This window comes from Saccopteryx leptura, unplaced genomic scaffold (assembly GCF_036850995.1).
Source record: "Saccopteryx leptura isolate mSacLep1 unplaced genomic scaffold, mSacLep1_pri_phased_curated manual_scaffold_43, whole genome shotgun sequence".
Lineage (NCBI taxonomy): Eukaryota > Metazoa > Chordata > Mammalia > Chiroptera > Emballonuridae > Saccopteryx > Saccopteryx leptura.
The window spans coordinates 132929-155167 of record NW_027095725.1 but is presented as its reverse complement, the minus strand read 5'-3'; the positions used below and the strand labels follow the sequence as shown (position 1 = coordinate 155167).

Sequence of the window (22239 nt, the reverse complement as noted above, 5' to 3'; positions counted from 1 at the left end):
AAGTGAAGGAGGGGCTGCAGAGCCCTACTATGTGCAGGCCGGGGGCTTGGGAGCCGAAGCTGGGCAGCAGCTGGCACCTCCATGAGGGGCCGGAGTTCGAGAGCTTCCCCAGGGAGGGCTCTTGACTCCGGGTCGGTGCCTTCCAGGGAAGCTGAAGGAGTGGAGCCTCACCCTGTATGGCATGGCGGAGCACCCGTACACAACCTTCAGCTCCCACCAGTCCCACTCCCGGATGCTGGAGCTCTCCACCCCGGAGCTGGAGCCGCCCAGGGCCGCTGTGTCACCATCCCCGGCCGAGGTTCCTGAGGACAAAGAGGACTACACAGGTAATGAGCCCGGTTCCTGAGGACATGGCAGCCTCCGAGAGGTCTGGCTGCGCGCTGTGGCCCTGAGCGTGTGGGCTGCTCCTGGCTGAGGTGGGGTTAGGGTCGTGTGTCTCCTCTCGGTGCCGGACATCTAATCACGATGCTAATTTGCACTCACACAGCTCCCTCCTCCCACGGCTCTCCTAGTACTTGACAGACCAGTAAGTACACTTCAGAGCAGTAAGTACCTCCCCTCCCAGGCCAGACAGCGAGGTTCTGTATGCCCAACCAGAAACAGAACTCCTCCAGGCTCCCATCTCAGGGCAGCGTCCTGACTCGCTCTCACGCCCGCCCACGCCGGTCCTTGTCAGCAGGATGTGGGAAGGACCAGGGTCCTAAGGAGGACAGGACGGCTGGGTGGAATGAGCCCAGCCAGGGACAGAGCGGGGGTGCAGGTCCTGCCCGGCCCCACGGGCTGCGACAGAGACCCAGGGCTGGGTCTCCAGACCTCATGTGAGTAGATTCTAATACTACACCAGGGGTCTCAAACTCAACTCAGCATGTGGGCCGCAGAGCAAGATCACAGCCATTCGGCGGGCCGCACTAGGTCTACAAAAGGCAACTGTTATGCAACACTTTTCTCACTACAGTTGAAAACAAAAAAAAAAATCAGTACAACAAGCAAAATTATACATGCAGTTTACTCAGTGTCACAAAACGACCAGAAACTGTAGTTCGCATCACAACTGCTGTTAACTAAGCTAGGATGCTAGAGAAATGAAAAATACAAGTAGGCCCCTAGGCTTACTTAATTTTATCCAAAATATTTTGAACTTCGTGGATTAGTCTGCAGGCCACACAAAATTGTTCGGCGGGCCGCGAGTTTGAGACCCCTGCACTACACGAAGGGGCTCGGGCTCTGCCAGGCAGTAAAAATGCTCGGTGAAGTCATGACTAGTGGCCTGGCTCTCGCCACAGAGCCAGCAGCAGGGGAGGGTCTCAGACGCTGCCCACCCCCGATGAGCACTGGGTGGGGGAAGCTGTTCTTCCCCTCAGAGACTCCCAGGGCAGCTAGGAGTGAGAGATGGGGCGTTTCTGGTTGGGCCTCTCTTTCCTGGCTGACTGCCTGCTCCGTGCTGAGTGGTGGGCGGTCTCTGAGACTGCGGGTGCCTGCGCTGCCACATGCTCCGTGCTGAGTGGTGGGCAGTCTCTGAGACTGTGGGTGCCCGCGCTGCCACGTGCTGCCTGATGAGTGGTGGGCGGTCTCTGAGACTGCGGGTGCCCGCGCTGCCACGTGCTCCATGCTGAGAGGTGGGCGGTCTCTGAGACTGCGGGTGCCCGCGCTGCCACGTGCTCCGTGCTGAGTGGTGGGCAGTCTCTGAGACTGTGGGTGCCCGTGCTGCCACGTGCTGCCTGATGAGTGGTGGGCGGTCTCTGAGACTGCGGGTGGCCGCGCTGCCACGTGCTGTCTGATGAGTGGTGGGCGGTCTCTGTGACTGCGGGTGCCCGCGCTGCCACGTGCTGCCTGATGAGTGGTGGGCGGTCTCTGAGACTGCGGGTGCCCGCGCTGCCACGTGCTGCCTGATGAGTGATGGGAGGTCTCTGAGACTGCGGGTGCCCGCGCTGCCACGTGCCATCTCACAGCTCAGGAGTGGGTGGCACAGCGGAGCATTTCACCCATGCATATCAGGCATAAATTATGGTTGATTCTGTTTTAAATTTCTTCTGCCTTTGCTTTAAAATGGACCATTGAATTACATATGAACTAATCTGCTGTTTCCCCACTGTGATTTATAAGCCTTGGCGAGATTCCATAATTGTTAATAAATGACTGATTTTTTTTTAATGGTAAAATCTGCCGCTGATGCTGAGCTGACCTGTCCTGGAATCTCCGTATGAGACAGGTCTGCAGCCAGGACCCTGAGCCTCTCCTGAGTGCCCCCGCAGATAGAGGGGGGCTCTGTGGTGTTCAGATGGGTCCTGAGGCTCAGGGTATCCCCTGCATTCTCAGGGCAAGTGGGACAGGCGAGCCAGTAACAGGCAGAAGAGCCAGAGAGGATGGTGTGGACAGAGGGAAAGGGGGAGAGGGCTTTGAGGAAGAAGAAGAGGGAAGAGGAGGAGGAGGAGGAGGAAGGGCGGAGGAAGAAGGGGGTAATCAGGGAGAAGGAGGCAGCCAGGTAGATCCAATGCCCAGTAAGAAGCACGCAGGATGTGGTGTCTCTGGTGGCCCTTGCCCCTGGCTCTCTCAGACAAGCCCAAGGAAAGAAGAGTCAAGGGTCATTGTGAAGTGGGCTGATGATGACTGACAACTCGTGCAGAGCTCGGCACCGAGACGGAGTGGGGCACGGGGAGGTTTCTGGAACATGCGGAGAGCTGGTCCCTGGTGGTGAGGGGCTTAACCCCAGGTCCAGCAGCAGGGCACCTGGTGAGAGGGGAGCCCAGGCACCGTGAGAGTAACGGTCCCAGACGGTGGTGAGCACGACTCTGATAAGAGAATCAGGGCCCCTGTGGGCATGTCAGGTGTCCCTGGTGGCAGGACAGCTGTGCTGGGAAGGGGCCGCCATTGGGAACTGGGCAGAGGAGTTGGAAATCCGAGGTTTTTGTAGAGTCTGGAGTTCTGGAAGTAAATGGGGGTGTTGATATCCAACTTCGAGGGTGCTGCTAAGGGATGGGAGGACCTGGGAGTCCAGCAGGGAAGATTGGCAGTGGCCGCAGCGGGCCGGCTGAGATGCCGAGAACCCTCAGTGGCTTCGTGGTAGTCTGTGCACTTTTTCTGAATGGCATGAAGGACGAGAAACCCAGTGATACTTACAAACCATGTTCCTGAAGAGATTGTTCTGAGCAGTCATGGCCAAGCCCCCAAGACCCCAGTTGCTTTGTAACCCTCATTCCTGAGTCGTTCATCCTGGGTTGGCCCCTCTGATGATCTCAGGGAGCATTTTCAAATCTGCCTGTCGAGGGAAGTCAGCGGTCAGCCCTCAGGTTCAGCACATGACCCGGGTCCCTCGTGTGTGGGGCCTCAGGCAGTGAGCCAGGGGGCTCTGGGTCTCTGGAAACGTCCCTCCAGCGGGAGAGGGGAAGGGAGATGTAAGGACCGTGCTGCAGGGTGACCTGTGCTCACCCGAGGATGGGGCACAGCAAACCACAGGCGTTCCTGACGCCAGGAGGGGTGGACGAGGACAGCCAGCCAGGTGGGTTTAATTCCAAACGCTTCCCAGAGTTGTGTCTTGATGTTGGGCTTTTGGAGATAATTCAAGTAGAGATCCACACTAGGGAAGGTGCTCACAGGTGTCAGCTAAACATCCCTGCACAGGCAGAGGCTCACTGACCTTCCCAGGGGACTGGACACGGCCAGTCACCTGGACGCCTTGTCAGTGCTCTGCTGGTCATGCTGTTGGATGGACCCGGCCTTGCCTGGCCCCTCAGTGTCACTGATGCACCTCTCCCCTGCAGAGAGGCCCCAGGGGAGGAGAGGGGAGTCAGCACTTGGGAACCAGCAGCTGGAAACACTGCTCCAGGCCCTTCCCCAGGGCCATCCTGGGCTGGGACGTTCTAGAATATTCAGTGAGCGGAGGGAGGACACCTACATTTTCCCAGTTTCAGTCCACTGTTGTGACTGTTCTAGACCAGATCTTGCCCACATGATGTTCCCTTCTGGGCCAAGAAAGAGTGAGAGTCTCTCCCCTCCCTGTCCTCCCAGGTCGCCTTAAGATTGAGGCCAATAACTTTATCAAGTGAGACTGATGTGTTACTCTCTGGGCTCAGCGAGAGGTCACTTCAGAAGGAGGCCACGCATCTGCAAGGCCACAGCTGGCTGGCAGGCTGAGAAGCCCAGAGCCTGGTAGCCAAGTTCTTATGTTTTCAGGCCAAACAGTGAAAGGGGGCAGGATTCCTGAGGTGAACCCCGTGAATGGACTGGGATGATGTGGACAAGAATCAAATCAAATGGGAACTGTCTTCAAACAGCAAACAGCTGGAAGCCAGGGCCAGGCCGGGAGCAGGGCTCAGTGACATGTATCGAGCTTTGGGCCCCCGGTGGGCTGAGTACCAGGCAATGCCACTCCATTCCCACCCAGACCAGGAGGTGCAGTCCAGCTCGTCTTCAGGGATGAACTCGGCTTAAAAGGGGTTCACAGTGGGACCCACAGTTAAAACATTAGAAATACCAACAACAGCTAACGTTCAGGGAGGGAAGCAAAATAAACCGGCTTGACACTGGGAAAGGCTGGAGGCCGCACAGAGGCAGGAAGAGGGCTTTATGTAGCTCAGCAGAGACCATTGTGGGCACAGAGAAGGGGGACTTTTGTCTTGCCGTCTGTCCTGTGCGGGGCCAGTGGCCAGCAGATCACTTCCTCTTTGCTCTGAACTTACTCCCACCTCCCCCATGACTAAAACCTGATGGAAGTTTCTTTTGTTCTTTCTAAAGTGTCAAAAGCCTTCAGAATGGCCCATGGGGCCCTCCCAGCCGGCAGGCTTTCCTGAGCCGTGTCCTGGAGGAGGGGGAGAGGGATGGTCGGTGGGGCAGCCTCTCCCCCACTGTGTCAGCCTCGGCATGCTGTCACATGTGTCAGGCCAGGGGGAAGAGGCCACGTCTGGACATGCCTCTGGTGACTGGTGCTCATACCGGGCTCTCCCTGTGACATGTGAGAGGGAAGCCCCCAGAGTGTGAGGCTGCTGGTGTCCAGTGAGCTCCTGCTGTGTCCCTGTCACTTTACAGCAATGCCTGGCCCCAGAGTTAACCAGAGGGAGACAGGGAGGGCCACAGGGAGGATGGCTGAAAGGGGCCTGCCACACCCTCGATCGCGGGCATGTGGACATCCAGCCTGGCCCCCCGCCCGTCTTTCCCCCTGTTTCCTGTGGGGTCAGCAGTGCTTCCGGCAGCGGCCCAAACGCCTTCAACACCCCCGTGACGTTGCTTTGCCTTCCGGATGCAGATGTGACGGCTGGCTGGTCCAGCATCGTGGAACACAGCCTCACCTGCCCCCACCAGCCTCTCTTCTGGCCTCGCACAGCATTCCTGTCACCACAGATCTGGGTTCCTACCTGCCGCTGCTGTTCTACCTAAAGGGTCAGACCCTCAGACACGGACCCTGAGCCGGGGCCTCCATTCCCCTGTGGTCGTCCAGACCCCAGGCCCACCACTATCTAGAGAACTTCTTCTGACCCCGATGCAGGGTCTTTGGGGACTGCACTGTACCCAGAAAGTGTCTCTATAGCTGAAAGGAAGTGCTTGTTTCTTTAAGGTGTGTGCCACCCAGAGTGTGGGGACAAGGGCTGTGACAGCCCCAACGCAGACCAGTGCTTGAACTGTGTCCACTTCAGCCTGGGCAGCGCCAAGACCAGCAGGTATGGGCTGGGGCCTGTCTGCGTGTCGGGAGCCTGCAGGGCAGGCACCACACAGGGGCATGTGTAGAGCTGTTCTCTGCCCGACAACTGGCACCTGCTAGGAATTCATGCAGTGCCCCAGAAAGGGAATCCCAGTGAGCTTCACCACTCTGAAATTTCATCAGTTTTAGTAGCTGGTTTATCCTCATCACACAAGCAGTTTGTGTCCATGACAGGAACCAGGAGCTGTGTCATGGTGACCTTGGTGGTCGTAAACTTCTCTATTTTGTTCCATACTAAGCATGGTAAGGCTGACCACTGGGGAGCTGCACACAGATGTCCTTTTAGGGCCAGAACTGCTCTAAACATCAGGGGGCTCCTCTGCCTGAGTGCCCAGGCAGAGGTGTGGGAATGCATGGGGGGCACACTCCCACCAGGGTGTAGGCAGAGGAGTGGGCATGCATGGGGGGCACACTCCCACCAGGGTGTAGGCAGAATGTGGGCATGCATGGGGGGCACACTCCCACCCGGGTGTAGACAGAGGGGTGGGCATGCATGGGGGGCACACTCCCACCAGGGTGTAGGCAGGGGTGTGGGCATGCATGGGGGTACACTCCCACCAGGGTGTAGGCCGGGGTGTGTGGGCATACATGGGGGCACACTCCCACCAGGGTGTAGGCAGAAGGGTGGGCATGCATGGGGGGCACACTCCCACCAGGGTGTAGCAGAGGGGTGTGGGCATGCATGGGGGGCACACTCCCACCAGGGTGTAGGCAGAGGTGTGTGGGCATGCATGGGGGCACACTCCCACCAGGGTGTAGGCAGAGGTGTGTGGGCATGCATGGGGGGCACACTCCCACCAGGGTGTAGGCAGAGGGGTGTGGGCATGTATGGGGGGCACACTCCCACCAGGGTGTAGGCAGAGGGGTGTGGGCATGCATGGGGGCACACTCCCACCAGGGTGTAGGCAGAGAGGTGTGGGCATGCAGGGGGGCACACTCCCACCAGGGTGTAGGCAGAGGGGTGTGGGCATGCATGGGGAGCACACTCCCACCAGGGTGTAGGCAGAGGGGTGGGCATGCATGGGGGGCACACTCCCATCAGGGTGTAGGCAGGGTGTGGGCATGCATGGGGGGCACACTCCCACCAGGGTGTAGGCAGAATGTGGGCATGCATGGGGGGCACACTCCCACCCGGGTGTAGACAGAGGGGTGGGCATGCATGGGGGGCACACTCCCACCAGGGTGTAGGCAGGGGTGTGGGCATGCATGGGGGTACACTCCCACCAGGGTGTAGGCAGAGGGGTGTGGGCATGCATGGGGGGCATACTCCCACCAGGGTGTAGGCAGAATGTGGGCATGCATGGGGGCACACTCTCACCAGGGTGTAGGCAGAGGGGTGGGCATGCATGGGGGGCACACTCCCACCAGGGTGTAGGCCGGGGTGTGTGGGCATACATGGGGGCACACTCCCACCAGGGTGTAGGCAGAAGGGTGGGCATGCATGGGGTGCACACTCCCACCAGGGTGTAGGCAGAGGGGTGTGGGCATGCATGGGGGGCACACTCCCACCAGGGTGTAGGCAGGGGTGTGGGCATGCATGGGGGTACACTCCCACCAGGGTGTAGGCAGAGAGGTGTGGGCATGCAGGGGGGCACACTCCCACCAGGGTGTAGGCAGAGGGGTGTGGGCATGCATGGGGAGCACACTCCCACCAGGGTGTAGGCAGAGGGGTGTGGGCATGCATGAGGGGCACACTCCCACCAGGGTGTAGGCAGAGGGGTGTGGGCATGCATGGGGGGCACACTCCCACCCGGGTGTAGGCAGAGGTGTGGGCATGCATGGGGGGCACACTCCCACCAGGGTGTAGGCAGAGGTGTGAGCATGCATGGGGGGCACACTCCCACCAGGGTGTAGGCAGAGGGGTGTGGGCATGCATGGGGGGCACACTCCCACCAGGGTGTAGGCAGGAGTGTGTGGGCATGCATGGGGGTACACTCCCACCAGGGTGTAGGCAGGGGTGTGGGCATGTATGGGGGTACACTCCCACCAGGGTGTAGGCAGAGGGGTGTGGGCATGCATGGGGGGCACACTCCCACCAGGGTGTAGGCAGAGGGGTGGGCATGCACGGGGGGCACACTCCCACCAGGGTGTAGGCAGAGGTGTGGGCATGCATGGGGGGCACACTCCCACCAGGGTGTAGGTGGGGTGTGGCAGGTGCAGGCATGACTTCACCCCGTCATGAAGTCAGACACAGCTGCTCCCCTGTGCTGGGCAGAGGCAGTCGTGCTGCAGACCTCTCACTGGCCAGGAGACCCCAGGCCAAGGGCAGGAGGCAGGTATTTGCTGGAGCTGAATCTTCTGAAATTCGAAATTCGAAGTCTTCACAGTACCTGCACAGTCACATGGTGCTTCCCTAGGGCGATGTGTAAAGGGCAGGGTTCCCAGCTTCTGCCTTCCCAGGGATGGCTTTACCTTCAACCTTCGACCCCCAGCCCCCATCCCGGGCCTCTGTGTTCTGGAAGGGGGGGCAGAGAGGACAGCTATGATCCCCTGCAGTCTTCTGTTCTTCCCTGGCTGGTCTCAACTGGCTGTGGCACTTGTGCTGCTGCGGTTGGGGAAGGGGGTGAATGACGTGTTGGCAGAGTGTTGCAAAGGCCCTCTCTGCTCCTGGTCCTCCAGGAAGTGCGTGAGCATGTGCCCCTTGGGCTACTTCGGGGACACAGCACCTAGACGCTGTTGCCGGTGCCACAGGGGATGTGAGATGTGCTCAGACAGGGGTCCAACCCAGTGCCTGTCTTGCCGCCGCGGGTTCTACCACCATCAGGAGATGAACACCTGTGTGACCCTCTGTCCTGCCAGGTCTTATGCTCATGAAGGTAAATGCATGTTGCTGGGCATTGAAATGACGAGTCTACCCTTCCCTGGGCTGGGGTTCCCTCCCCTGGTGGGACTTTCCTGCCCTCTGCTCCCTGTGCACCCATCCCTCTGAGAAAGAACTCTGACCAGGGGAGGGAGGGCGCAATGGTGACATAGAGCCTTCAGACCTGGCACTCCTGGACAGTCTCACACAGACGTGGTCAGAGCAGGTGCACTGATGCTGACATGAACCTGCTGGTTTGTGGAATCTCACTTCTGAAAGTCAACTTCTGTTACTGAGGACAGGCAGAGAGACAGCTCAGGCCAGCGGCTCTTGGGTCAGCAATGACTGACATCAGACATCAGGGACTTCAGACATCAAAACAGGAAGGCCTCCGGGGTGCCCTGCCGCCTGCCCTGCACTGTCTCCCCCTGCAGCCCTGGGTGTGTTGGCAGAGTGCTTGCACAGGCAGGTGGGGGTGGCGGATGGGTCATCGGCTCCCACTTGTGGACTTGATGGTCGAAACTGGGTGAAGGGCCCTCTTAGGAAGACTTCCTGGGCTGCAGTGGGTGTGAGTGAAGACAGACAGTTTGCAGTCCCCCAGAAATGCGGTGCCGCCCGCTGGCTAAAGAGGCTAGTGTTTGTGGTGCACTCGGCACACAGTGACCACACCCCTCAGAGGGGCCATGAGGGGACATTGCTGAAAGGTGACAAAAAGCCCATGACTAATGATGACACAGGTGGGTCTTGAACTCAGAGCAGGGAAGCCAGGTGGGTAGCTCTGCCAGTCTCAGGAAGTGGGCAGAGGTGGAGGACTCTGGGGCCCAGGACATCACTCGGTGTTTCATCAACTTGGTTCCCCGGGAAGAGACAGAGAGAGCATCTGGGTGAAGTGGATGGAGGGTCATTCCTAAACAAGGTGAAAGAAGCCACCGTTCTGCTGTGGTGATTGTGTGTGTCTATGTCCACGGTCACTGAGTGTTCAGTAAAGACCCCTGGAGGATGCTGGTGGGGGGCTCAGGGGCACCCTCAGGCTCCACCCTGTCATGTGTGCAAAGGCCCTGAGTCATCTCTGCTCAGTCAGCCAGGATCTGGCTTCTGTCCTGTTGAAGTTAGCAGAACCGAGCTTGTGTCCTCTGGCCAGGGCCCCCCGCATTGTCTGTGGACTTTGGTTTATTGCAGAAAAAAGATCTAAGACACCTGACATCTGATACAGGGCTTGTGGTCCTAACGTGGCTGCCTGATTCCTGCATCATTCGTCCTGGAGCTGACGCCCGGTGACGGCTGCTCTGTCAGCCCCACTGGGGACAGGAGCCCCGTGGGCCCAGGTCTGACGTGCCGGCATTCTCCCATTTCCCTTCTCGTCTCTTCCTTCAGGTCAGAAAAAATGCCTGAAGTGCCATGCAAGCTGTAAGAGGTGCATGGGTGACGCGGAGAAGTGTACTGTCTGCCAGGAGGGGTTCAGGTGAGACACGGAGTTCTGCTCCTTCCCGTTTCTGTCACCTCTCTCTCTCGTTTCCACTCAACAATTTGCTGTGTTTTTGCAAATTCTCACAGAAAGGCAAATTTTCAGAAGCCTTTCAGGGTAAAGATGAAGAGTCTGTCCAAATCAGACTTGTTGTTGTCTCTCTTCTATCAAGCGCAACACACATCCTCTTTAAAAACATTGTACTGGGGTCACGATTTTTATCAGAATACTTTGAAATGTTTGTTTAGCCCATTAAATGCAGCCAAACTGCATTTACTGCAACCAAATGCTCATTACCTGTTCCTCCAAGTAACCGCTTGGAATGATGCCATGAGCCCTCCCGCAGTCCGGAAACAGGCTCTGCGTGTTAAAGGGAAGTGTCCACCTGCCGTCCACACGCCTCCAGGAAAGTCTCTTGAAATCACATCTTTGTTTCCTCTGGTAAAACGGGGGCGTGGAGCCACCCTGCCTTGGGAAGATGAGATGGGATGAGCTGTGTTGGGCGATAAATGATTTGCCACAGGGTCAGCCTGCCATGGCAGCCCATCTGGGACCCAGGGCCTGCGTGTGTGCGGATGGGCAGCTGTGGATGTGGCAGGGGCAGCTTGGAGGGAGGCACTGGGGACAGACTGGGAAGGAAACTCAGAAGAACTGACTGGGGTCACACAAAGGAGACAGAGTTGGGGGGAAGGTTGATGAGAACAGTGCTTCTCACCCCACGGAGTGCCCCCGAGTCACCGAGGCTGTTGTGAAAATGCAGATCCTGACCAGGCATCTCTGACTGGAGCCCAGGACTCTGCATTTCTGGCAGGCCCCCAGGGAGGAGGAGGATGCTGTGCCAGGCTGTGCCAGGCCCAGGCCCTCCCTGCCGGCCTCCCTGTCATCCAGGCTGAGGGCACCGGCAGAGGGATTCCTTGGTGGTGGGTGTGAGGAGGAGCTGCACACCCATGTCTGGTTTCCACAGCGCCTCTGACATGGGCATCAACATCACTCCTGTTTCTGCCGGGAGAGGAAGTTGCCTCAAGGAGCACGTAGCTGCTGCAGCAGCATTCATGGGTCGACCCTCTTTTCTGACCTGGTTGAGGGCAGGAGAGAAGCAGGCCCCCAAGGCCATGTGCACGCCTGCTGTCCTCTAACCCTGTTAGGTGCACGAGGCAGGGTTGCGGCAGTGACAGGATGCATTGAAGAACCAGTTCCCCAGGAGACAGAGGGGACACTGAGGTGGCCACAGCAGGAGGCCTGGGAGCTGCAGCTGTGATGTCTCCTCCGGCCAGTGCTCCTCGACCCCAGGCTGGAAACTGAAGGTGTCAGGGAAGCTCCATGGTTCCAAGTCAGTGGGACACACCCCCACTGGGGAACTGCTGCAGGGTCCTGGGGCCTCCTCTCTGTGCCCCTGGGTTCTGGAGGAGAGGACGCCAACCACCCCCAGATGAACAGTGTTGCAGGGAGAAAACACAGCCACGCAGATGGAAGCAGGGGTTTTATCACGGGCCGTAACCCACAGGAAGCTCCCTTTTATTGCCCAGCGTCCTCATGAGCCGAGGCTCCAAGTCATTGCTGCCCCATTAGAGCTGTGTCTCCTGCCACCCAGCTCTGAGGGCTGATGTGCAGGAAGAATGTGCGTTTAAGGACTGGATGGAACTGCCAGTCAGAGCAGCCCTGGTTCTGTGAGCAGGAAGGCCCTGGGTGTCTGCTGTCCATGGTTACCCCCGCCATATCCCTCGTGCAGGATTCCGTGTGTCTGACGCACCCAGGACACCAGTCCCACGTGTCAAGTGTCAGGTGCACTCACAGCATGTGCATCGAGCACAGTGTGCTCTTGGGAGTGAAGAAGCAGAGTGTCTGGTGTGTATTCACACTGCCCGGTGCCAGACTCTCACCAACATCTTAAGAGTATTTGCTCATTTAGCCCCGAAAACAGCACTGCTGTGCAGGAGCCATGATTATCCCAACAAACAGGAGAGGAGATGGGGACTCAGAGAGGTCAGTGGACTTTTCTGGGGTCTGGGTCTGGTTGCACAGCTAGGACATGGCGGGGAAAGGACCTGGAGTGGACAGCCCAGCAACAGTCTCCTCCCTAAGCCTTGACCATGGAGGTGCGAGAGGAGAACGGGAGCCACCGAGGCAGGTCCTGCCAGGTCCCGGGAGGGGATTTGAGTTCAAGTTTATGGTGAAGGACAGAGGTGGGAGCCCATCCGGGTTTTGTAAGTGTTGTTAAGATTGCAGAGGGCTTGGAGACAGTGAGACTGCCCACCTGTCACCAGGGGTGGCCCTCACACGCTCAAGTCCTCCTCTTGGGTCGGGTTCAGGTTTGGTTAGTGCCAGTGAGGAGAAGCCATCACAGACCAGGAGAGAATGGGAGGACCTGGCTGTCTGCACCAGGACCCGGGCCCTGGGGCTTCGGAGATGGACCCGGGTCCCGCCAGCCACCTGCTGGCAATGGTCCTGCTCTCGGGCCCAGGACAACCCTTCCAGCCGGACCTCCGCCAGAATCAGAACCGCTTTTTCGCTTATGTCGACTCAGAACCTTTGTCAACTCAGAGAGCTGGGCTTCAGCTACTTGCATTTTCTCTCATGAAAGACCTTGAGGGCAAATCTTCATTTAATTAGAATTCGGAAGGGATGTCAAAATCTGTCTTTTTCCCCCTCCAACAGCCTTGCATGGGGCAGCTGCGTCCCTGACTATGAGCCGGGCACCTACTTCGATTCCGAGCTGGTCAAGTGTGGGGACTGCCACCACACCTGCCGCACCTGTGAGCGTGAGTTCATAGCCGCACAGGCCTAGGTTTCGCTGTGCCGCGCCGTCCCGGTACCTGGGTGACGCAGGGGGGTGGCCGAACCCTCTTCAAACCAAGAAGGCCTTAGGATTCCTCAGTAGGCCAGGGGTTTGTAGCAGTAAAGTCACAGAGGCCCTGGCAGGGGCAGGAGGGAGGGGGGATAGGTTACTGTTTACAGGTGTGAAGTTTGAGTTTGGTAAGATGAAAATGTCTGTCTGGGGATGATGAATGGATGGATGGTGGTGATGGTTGCACAACATGTGAATGTACCTAATACCACTGAGCTGTACAATTAAAAAGATTTTATGTTACCGACAGTATTACAATTTTACAAGCTAAAAAAGAAAAGTCAGAATGTCATACTTTAAAAAAAATTTTGTATCCCAGGCTGGGTCGCTAGGTTGGTTAGAACATTGTCCCAAAGTACAGAGGTTGCCGGTTTGGTTCCTGGTCAGGGAAGATACTGGACCAGATCGATATTCCTGTTATTTCTCTCTCCCTTCCTCTCCTTCTAAAATTGATAAAAAGAATTAAAGAATTTGCTTTCATTGAATTGAGAGGGGGGAGGGAGTGGGAAGTGGGGGAGAGAGAGAAAAGTCAACTGATTTTACTTAGTTCGATTTTAGTTGTGTGATCATTGGTTGCTTATAGGTGTTCTGACTGGAGATTGAACCTGTGACCTTTGGCATGCTGAGGTTGACCTTCTATCCAGCCAGGGCCACTGGGGTGCTCTTAGAATGATCAGCCTGGGTTTCCCAGCTGAGCAGGCTGCGGACTGCTCGTGAGTGAGCCTGTCTGCAGCTCTGTGCTTGCACAAGAAGGCACAGTCCTGGACACGACGCTGTAGACTCAGAGACGAGGGTGGTTCAGGTGCTGAAGGGAAGGAGGCTTTAAAACAGTGCCCTCGTTCTGTGTACCTGTCTTTGCTTACTGTGAACACTTTAGTCACAGAGAAAACTACTTCCATAAGAAAGTTTATGTCTTAAAATTCCCCACCGAGATGACAGCACAGATGTCTCCCAAGCACCGTGTTTACGTAGAACAGTGAGAATGCCTTTGCTTTATTAGGCTTCGTGCTGCGAGTCATTTGCACTTGGGTGTGGGAATGCGTCCGGAGTCTGTGGTCTCAGACGTGTTCCCAGCTGTCTTCTCCCGAGTCTCCTTCCTCACCCAGCACTGTCGTCCTTGTTCTGAGAATTGCCCGTTAGGTGGAGCTCGTTGCTGCTCACCATCGAGAATCAGGTGTCTGCTAGGTCACAGTTGCTGTAGCCCAGGTCCTGGGAGATGGGGCATGATGGGTGCCTCTCCTGCTGTGGACATGTGACCCCACGTGGCTGTAGGCCATGCTCTCCAGCAGTGGGCACCCCGGAACCCTTGCAGCCAGGAGGAGACATCCCTTCTGGGCCCCCCTGGAAGCCCCACAGAGCTGGGCCCAGCACAAGGAGCACAGTGGCTGCTCCCAGCTGTTTACCCTGTGGCCTTTATTATTATTATTATTATTATTATTATTATTATTGTATTTTTCTGAAATGAGAAGCAGGGAGGCAGGGAGACAGACTCCCACATATGCCTGACCAGGATCTACCTGGCATGCCCACCAGGGGGTGATGCTCTGCCCATCTGGGGCGTTGCTCTGTTGCAACTGGAGCCATTCTAGCACCTGAGGTGGAGGCCATGGGGCTGTCCTCAGCGCCCGGGCCAACTTTGCTCCAATGGAGCCTTGGCTGCGGGTGGGGAAGAGAGAGAAAGAAAAGAGAGGGTAAGGGTGGAGAAGCAGATGGGCGCTTCTCCTGTGTGCACTGACCGGGAATTGAACACGGGACTTCCACATGCCAGGCTGTTGCTCTACCACTGAGCCAACTGGCCAGGGCTGCCTATGGCCTTTTTGTCTCTTTCTTATTCTTTGTTTCTGAGACTTGGTGGGTGCCTGGCCCAGGTTGACTGAAGAGCATTGCTGACGTCACTCAGTCAAATGTCACAGACACTTGAATCCTTAAACCTCAGGCCTGTGCTGTGCTAATGCTTTTGCCGTCAGTATTTCCATTCACTGTTCCTTTCCTGTCGCTCCAGATGGCTGGTGGCTGACAGTGTCCAGTCTCTGCTGGCTCTCCTTCACTGCAGCCCTCTGTCACCGCAGGGTTTGTACCCAGCAGACCTACGGTGTCTGGATGTCTGCCCTCCTCCCCATGCCCGCCTGCCTGGGTTCTTTCTGAGATCCTGGGACGTGTGTATCTACCTACAGCAGCCTCGGGGACAGGGACCCCATTTTCATGCTTCGTGTCTGGTGTGCGCTGTGTCAGAAGCACCTGTCCTCGGCCACCACGCCCTCCCCGGGAGCCCCACTCGTTTCTTCTCTGTCCTGTCATCTGTACCAAACACCTGTCCACACCTTTCCCACCAGATGTCATCTTTCCATCTCTGTCATGTACACGGTTCTGTCCAACAGAAATAGGGTGCATTATAAGTTTTCTAGAAAAGCAGGAGAAAATCATGCTAATATAATATCTTAATTAACCCTACGTATCTGAAATACTGTTGTTTGAATATATCATCAATGTAAAAAAAACGACTATCTCTTCTGCTGAGGCTCTGAAGTCCAGTCTGTGTGTGTATCGTGGGCTCACAGTACATGTCCATTTGGTGTGGCCACGTGTTCGGTCATGGAGCCACATGTGGCCTAGTCTGGTGGGAAAGGAAGGCTGTGGAATCATGGCTACCAGCATGAGTCAGATTGGGGGGATGTGGGGCTCAGGCCTCCATGTCCCAGCTGTGAGGGGTGGGCTGACCTCCCAGGAGCAAGTGAGGAGAGCCAAGTGCAGACACACAGCGGGCACCTGAAGTCCAGCTGTGGTGGTGGCCAGGGGACAGATGAGCAGCAGTCACTCTCAGAGACCCTCCAGCAGGCCTGGGACACAAGGTGGGCAGGCAGTCCCTGATAGCTGCTGCTTTTCCCACAGGACCCAGCAAAGAAGAGTGTATTCACTGTGCCACAGACTTCCACTTCCAGGACTGGAAGTGTGTGCAGGCCTGTGGTGAGGGCTACTACCCAGAGGAGATGCCGGGTCTGCCCCACAAAGTGTGAAGAAGGTACGTGCCCATCGACGGTCTTCCCGGACAGACTCAGACCTCCGGGAACGGTGGTGCCTGTGCCCGCTGAGGGGTGGTGAGAGGGCCGAGGTGGGCAGTCCCCTTGCCTGGAGCTGGGGGACTGCTGTGCAGCAGACCAGCCAAGTGCAGGGCCAGCTGGTCTGCATGACTCTCCTCTGCCCCACCCCTTCTAGGCCATCTTGCCCCTGAGGTGGGCAAGCAGAAACTGTTCTCAGAGCAGGGGATGCCTGCAGGCAAGGTGCACCTCCTGTGTGCCAGGCACTGTGTACCTGGGACAGGGCAGGAAGCAGACCCAGGTACTTGCTTGGAGGTGCTCACACCCCAGTAGCAGAGCCCTGGGGCCCCCAGCTGTGCCACGGTCAGGATGCATCCACACAGTAGGACAGGAAGCGGGCAGTGGACCTGTGTGCTGGGGAGACCAGTCCCCGGGAGCTCAGCTCAGAAAAGGCATCAGGTGGAGCCCCGGCCCAGATGTGGCCCCAGAGCAGGACATCCCCCCTCACCCCTGCTCCCACTCCAGACAAGAGGCCACAGCACCACCCAGGAAGGTCAGTCTGGTAGGTAGCAGCAGTCGCCAGGCCAGCTCCCAAATCAGCTTTGTCACATACCTGGAGGAGCATCGTCCAGAGCCCGCAAGTGCATAGGGATGTCCAGGTGACAGATATGGAGCCTTGGAGGCCGGGGCCTGTCAGCCTTGAGCATGCTCTGCTCTGTGGACAGACTGTCCTCACCGGCCCGGGGAAGAGAGCGGTCAGGAGGAAGGGTGTGCAGACGCTTGGCCAGGGTGTGAGCCCATCGCAGGAGACACGGCCACAGTGAGGGGAAGGGGTCTGGAGGACAGGGGCCTGGAGAGGGTGGGCCTCCTTTCTGTTTGGCAGCGGGAACACGTGTCCCCGCACAGGTGTGATGAGAACTGCCTGAGCTGTGAGGGCTCCAGCAGAAACTGTAGCCGATGTAAGCAGGGCTTCACGCAGCTGGGGACCTCGTGCATCACCAGCCACATCTGCAGCAACGGTGAGCTCTCACGAGTAACAGGTGCACCCTGCCCCACATTACCTGCGGATTGCCCTCGGAGGAGTAAGCCCACTGGCTTTGGGTCACAAGGGGATGGAAAAGAACACATGGAAAAGGCAGCCCTCTGAGCAGACACGCTTCCCCTCCTTTGCCCTCCTGCCCCCCCCAGGCCTCCTCAAGTCTCCCTCCCTCCCCTTCAGGCCACTCAGGTTGACCAGACACACTGCTGCCACAACCCAGCTACTGGTGATTGGTTTGTTGAGTGCCTTTTAGAAATGATTTTGTCCTTGTACTGTTCCACTCTCATGCCTTCAACCCCAAGGGGCCTGCATGTGGTGACTTCCATTCGGAGAGGCCTGACCTTGGAGGTCAAGTCAGGAGGCCTGAGGATCTGTGCCTGACCGGAGCTCACACTCGAGGGTCAAGGGAGGAGCCACCTCAGTGGCGTGGGAGAGCCCTGGTTCTCTCAGTAGATGGGGAGACCAGGGTGTGCTGTGAAAGCAGGAACTCAGGGAGACCTGAAATCCTTTTGGAGAAAATGCTTCAAAGGCCAGGAAGTTCCCTGTGTAGGAAGTCACGTGCTCAGGTAGGACAATGAGGTGCTCACAGGAGGGTCTCGAAAGCCAAGAGCAGGGCCAGCTGGTCTGCATGACTCTCCTCTGCCTGCCCCTTCTAGGCTGTCCCCTGCCTCCCCGGTCTCCCTCCTGAGCCCCCCACCCTTAGCACAGGCACCTGGACTGAGGTTCACATGGCACTGAGGCCCCACTGGCACAGCCCAGAAGTTCTCCTGGCCCTCAGCCCCCCAGGCTCTCTGAATCCTTGTCTCCCAGACTCAGCAGTAGCCCCTTCATGCCATGTGCCACCCTGCCATGCCCAGAGAGTCACAGGTCACAGGGATGGCCGTGAGGGCAGACCTGGCTGCCGCTCTCCCTCCTCCTGTGACCCCTTGGCCTGGAACACCACCGGGGCCAGCACCGTGGGGTGGTCAGAACAACCAAACAGGTCCCCAAGTCTGACACGTGCCCTTTCTCTCTTGGGGGCCCCAGCCAATGAGACGTTCTGCGAGATGGTGAAGTCCAACCGGCTCTGTGAGCGAAAGCTCTTCATTCAGTTCTGCTGCCGCACGTGCCTCCTGGCCGGGTAGGGACCCTGCCACCTGCAGAGGGACAGGCTGCTCCCATCCATCCCATCCACCTGCCTCCAGACTGGGCCAGAGCCCATTCCCAGGGAGCCCCCTGACCTGCCAGCTCTGCCCTGCCGGGAGCAAGTCCTTCGGCAGCGTCTCGGGGCACCCAGACCGGGAGGGGGGGGCCTTCAGGAGGTGTTCTGGGAGCAGCGATGTCCTCAGCTACACAGCATTCTCTGACAAACCCAGCATGTCCTGGGAGTCCACAGCACCAGCTCCAGGGCAGCCTTGGGACCAACAGTTTACTGAACCTTCAAGACCAAAGCGGAAAGTCAAGACACAGCCTCTCCCCCTGGTCCTGTCTACAGTCCCCCAACCGTACTCTCAGCCACCAGGTCGGGCCCACAGAACCTGGCTGTGCTGGGCGGGAGGAAGGGGAGCCCCACACCTGCTCCTCCAGCTGCCACAGAGCTGTGTGGGGGATGGTTTGGCCAGACCATAAGAGATAGATCTGGGGGCATCAAGTGTCTGACCACTGAGGACAGAGCTTCTTTTTCTACCTAGTCAGTGGCTTCTGAAATCGCTGTGGGGGCTCAGACAGCCAGATTCCAGACCCCGAGGGGGAGGTTCTCTCTTTCCCGGAGCCTTCTCCTTTGAGTGAGCCCAGTGTCCCTGTCACCACCTCTGTCTGTGTCTCTAGGGCTCTCGTGGCCCAAATGCCCACCTCCAGCTGACCCAGAGCTTCCTGAGGAGTGTCCGCAGGAGGCATCGAGGACAAGCAAAGGTGCCCCAGGTCCAGCGATTCCTCTCGCCCAGAATTGTTCACCTGACACGTCCCAGGTTGTGGAACTGCTACCGAAGCCGATGTGGCCGCTGCTCCTGCAGAGACTTGCTCTCCAGGTGGCTGTCCCTGTGTCCGACTGTCCCAGGAGCCTGGCGGTGCACTTGGGTCTCTTTCTGCCAAACCTGTGTAGGCATTTTATAAGCTGTGTGTTCTGATTTTTACTGATGTTAATTATTTTGACAAATATTTCATATATTTTCATTGAAATGCACAAATCTGCTTGATCGACTCCCTGTGACAGGAGTAACATTTGCCTTAAATTTTTTCAAGCTTGTACATCTCCATTTGGTTCTGCTGCCCCTTTGTACACATATGACTTGTCCCTGTGAGCTGGGGAAACCAGCAGGTGTTGACTGAACCCACAACTCCGAAGAGGAAACCCACAGAGCAAATACAGTGTTAACCTTAAATTAATAAAAGAGTTAACGTCCCACCGCTGAGGAGCCTGTGTTTATTTGTGAGGCACAATGATCGACGTGGGTGCTGACCAGTGTGTGCAGTGGCTTTATTTGGGGTTTCTGGATCTCTCCATTGTCATTCTGGGTGGGAGTCCTGGAGCTTTAGGCACGTCACTGTAACAGAGGCATGGGAGGAAGTCTGGAGATGTGAGAGCTTGTGGGGTAGAGTCGAAGCACACGGGTTGCTCCTCACCGAGAGCTGCCAAGGGGGATGGAGTTGGGTTTCTGCACAGACTGAAGTCCCCCACCCACGGGTTCCATGCTGCACGCATTCTCACCGCAGCCTCGTGACAGGGCCAGGCACTTGGGCTCGCTGGGAACCCTTAGGCTGCAAATGACAGAAATGCCCCAAATAGAACTGATACAGGAAGAAACAAAAACACTGTTTTGGAATTTCAGGGCTGACCCAGAATTTCAGAAAAGGGCACAGCTGGGCCTTGGGAACCTTGGGACCAGCGCTCATGTTCCCTGAACCCTCTTTGCAGGGTAGCAGTGTCCTCCTCTCCAGTGGATGGGACAAACGACAGAAACACGCACTTCTTCCAGGTGAAATTGGGGCAACCTCCAACCCCCCAAACAGCCTTTCTGTATCTGCTTCTCACCTGTGGTTGCTCTGCCCTGCACCCGTGCTCCCTTGTCCCATCAGCCATGGCCGCAGGGACAGGCGTGCAGCAGAGCCCGGCTGCAGGAAGTTCCCCCAGGGACAGCTCTCAGAAAGCACAGTTCACACGAGTGTGAATTGACCAGAGTTGTCAACTGGAGGAGTGAAGAAATGAGTGTGTTTGGGGGACTGTAGACAGGACCAGGCTGAATATTGATAAGGATTCAACCTTGCCTGACCGGTGGTGGCACAGTGGACCTGGGACGCTGAGGACACAAATTCGAAACCCTGAGGTCACTGGCTTGAGTGCAGGATGATCAGGATTATCCCAAGGTTGCTGGCTTGTGCAGAGGCTCACTGGCTTGGCCTGAGCCCCCTGTCAAAGCACATGAGAAAGTAATCAATGAACAACTGAAGTGTCGCAACTACAACTTAATGCTTCTCATCTCTCACTTCAGTTCTCTCTCTCACTTAAAAAAAAAGATTTAGAACCAATAGGGCTAAATAATTAGAAAAAAAAACATTTTATTCCCCACTGACTGACACAAGACTAGGATGGGTAAGCAAAAGAAAGGCTTAGGTGTTACTACAACAGTCAGGGGTCCCCAGACTTTTTACACAGGGGGCCAGTTCACTGTCCCTCAGACCGTTGGAGGGCTGCCACATACAATGCTCCTCTCACTGACCACCAATGAAAGAGATGCCCCTTCCGGAAGCGCAGTGGGGGGGCCAGATAAATGGCCTCAGGGGGCTGCATGCGGCCCACAGGACGTAGTTTGGGGACACCTGTTATGTTTCTGCTAGTACATTTTCTTCCAAAATGTAAATGGTTTTTCTTTGTTGCAGATTAATAACAAAAATTTAAGTTATTCCAAAAAGGTGTAAACTACTATTTTAAGTATATACCCTTCTAGACAATTCTACATACACATTTTGTTTTTTCTATTTTTGGTGAATTTAATTTACTATTTTCGGTTTGTTTGTTTGTTTGTTTTTCTGAAGCTGGAAACAGGGAGAGACAGTCAGACAGACTCCCGCATGCGCCCAACGGGGATCCGCCCGGCTCGCCCACCAGGGGCGACGCTCTGCCCCTCCGGGGCATCGCTCTGTTGCGACCAGAGCCACTCTAGTGCCTGGGGCAGAGGCCAAGGAGCCATCTGCAGCGCCAGGGCCATCTTTGCTCCAATGGAGCCTCAGCTGCGGGAGGGGAAGAGAGAGACAGAGAGGAAGGAGAGGGGGAGGGGTGGAGAAGCAGATGGGCGCTTCTCCTGTGTGCCCTGGCCGGGACTCGAACCCGGGACTTCCACACGCCAGGCTGACGCTCTACCACTGAGCCAACCGGCCAGGGTCTATTTTCGGTTTTTAAGGACACAAATCTTGAGAACTTTCAGCTTCTTTCTCTAATATTTGAATTTAAGAATGCACATCTGCCCATCATATTTGGTTAGTTGTATTTTTATTATTAAGTTGAAATTATTTTGTTACTGTGATGGTTATATATTTTGGGGGTTATTTATACTTTATATAATTTTAATACGTTGAATTTCCTTGATACTTGCTTTATAATAACAATATGGTTACTTTAAAAAACGTTCTAAGTGTGTGTTTTTTGCTGCCACCTCGTGTGCATCTTGGGAATAACAGCTTAGTGTGCATCAGGAAATTTGGCTGTAGTGGATTATCTATGAATGTTGGATGCAATTTTATGTGGATGTGTATTTCATAACTTTTAAACATAAGGACTTTCTAGGTGCCTTTTGTTACTGATTTCCACATTAACTGACATTAGATCAAAAAACATACTTTAATTTAAAATTTTTAAATTGCTCGAAACTTGCTGTTTAGTATGCTATGGTCAGTTTTTGAAATATCCCAAGGGAGCTTCTCTGCTGTCATCTTGTGATGTGCATTTTGGGAGAAACAGCTTAGTGCTGTTTAACAGGGAGAGTTGTTGAGTATAGTGGATGATCTGAGTATTGAATCCAATTTGTTGCTCATGTAGTTTTTTATACCCATACTGATTTTTGGGGGGATGTGTGTGTGGAAGGTCTGTGGGTTCTGAAAGATGTGTGCTCTGTAGCTGTGTTCTATAGGCATTTAATTTACGTTACTAAGTGTGTATAAACTAGAAACTTCCTGGTATATTGAACTTACCGCTATGAAGTGCTCCCCTTTATTTCTAGCAGTGCTGTTGCATGTGAGTCTATTGTATGTTATTACATAATTTTCGTTTGGTTGATTTTTGCATAACATATCTTTTCCCATTCTTTCCCTGTTAATCTCTGTACTCTGCTGTTTTAGGTGGCTCCCAGTGTTTTATCTGAGTTATGAATGGTTATTAAAATGAATTGGTT

The 22239-nt window shown here is 56.0% G+C and overlaps 2 protein-coding genes across 2 annotated transcripts in view; both read left to right on the top strand.

Annotated features, from left to right (window-relative positions):
• Window positions 1–481: 481 nt before the first annotated feature.
• LOC136387015 (proprotein convertase subtilisin/kexin type 6-like) lies at window positions 482–18456 on the top strand. The gene is made up of 8 exons (XM_066358089.1): window positions 482–526; window positions 5549–5651; window positions 8312–8508; window positions 9867–9954; window positions 12613–12716; window positions 15692–15821; window positions 16744–16856; window positions 17903–18456. The coding sequence occupies exons 3-6, from the start codon at window positions 8325–8327 to the stop codon at window positions 15814–15816; spliced, it is 501 nt and encodes a 166-aa protein (XP_066214186.1). The 5' UTR covers window positions 482–526; window positions 5549–5651; window positions 8312–8324; the 3' UTR covers window positions 15817–15821; window positions 16744–16856; window positions 17903–18456.
• LOC136387016 (proprotein convertase subtilisin/kexin type 6-like) overlaps window positions 16314–22239 on the top strand; it is an 89512-nt gene continuing 83586 nt past the window's right edge. Inside the window, 5 exon segments of the mRNA XM_066358090.1 lie at window positions 16314–16390; window positions 16744–16856; window positions 17903–17996; window positions 18351–18457; window positions 18683–18952. Coding sequence (XP_066214187.1) covers window positions 16314–16390; window positions 16744–16856; window positions 17903–17996; window positions 18351–18457; window positions 18683–18952 — 661 coding nt within the window.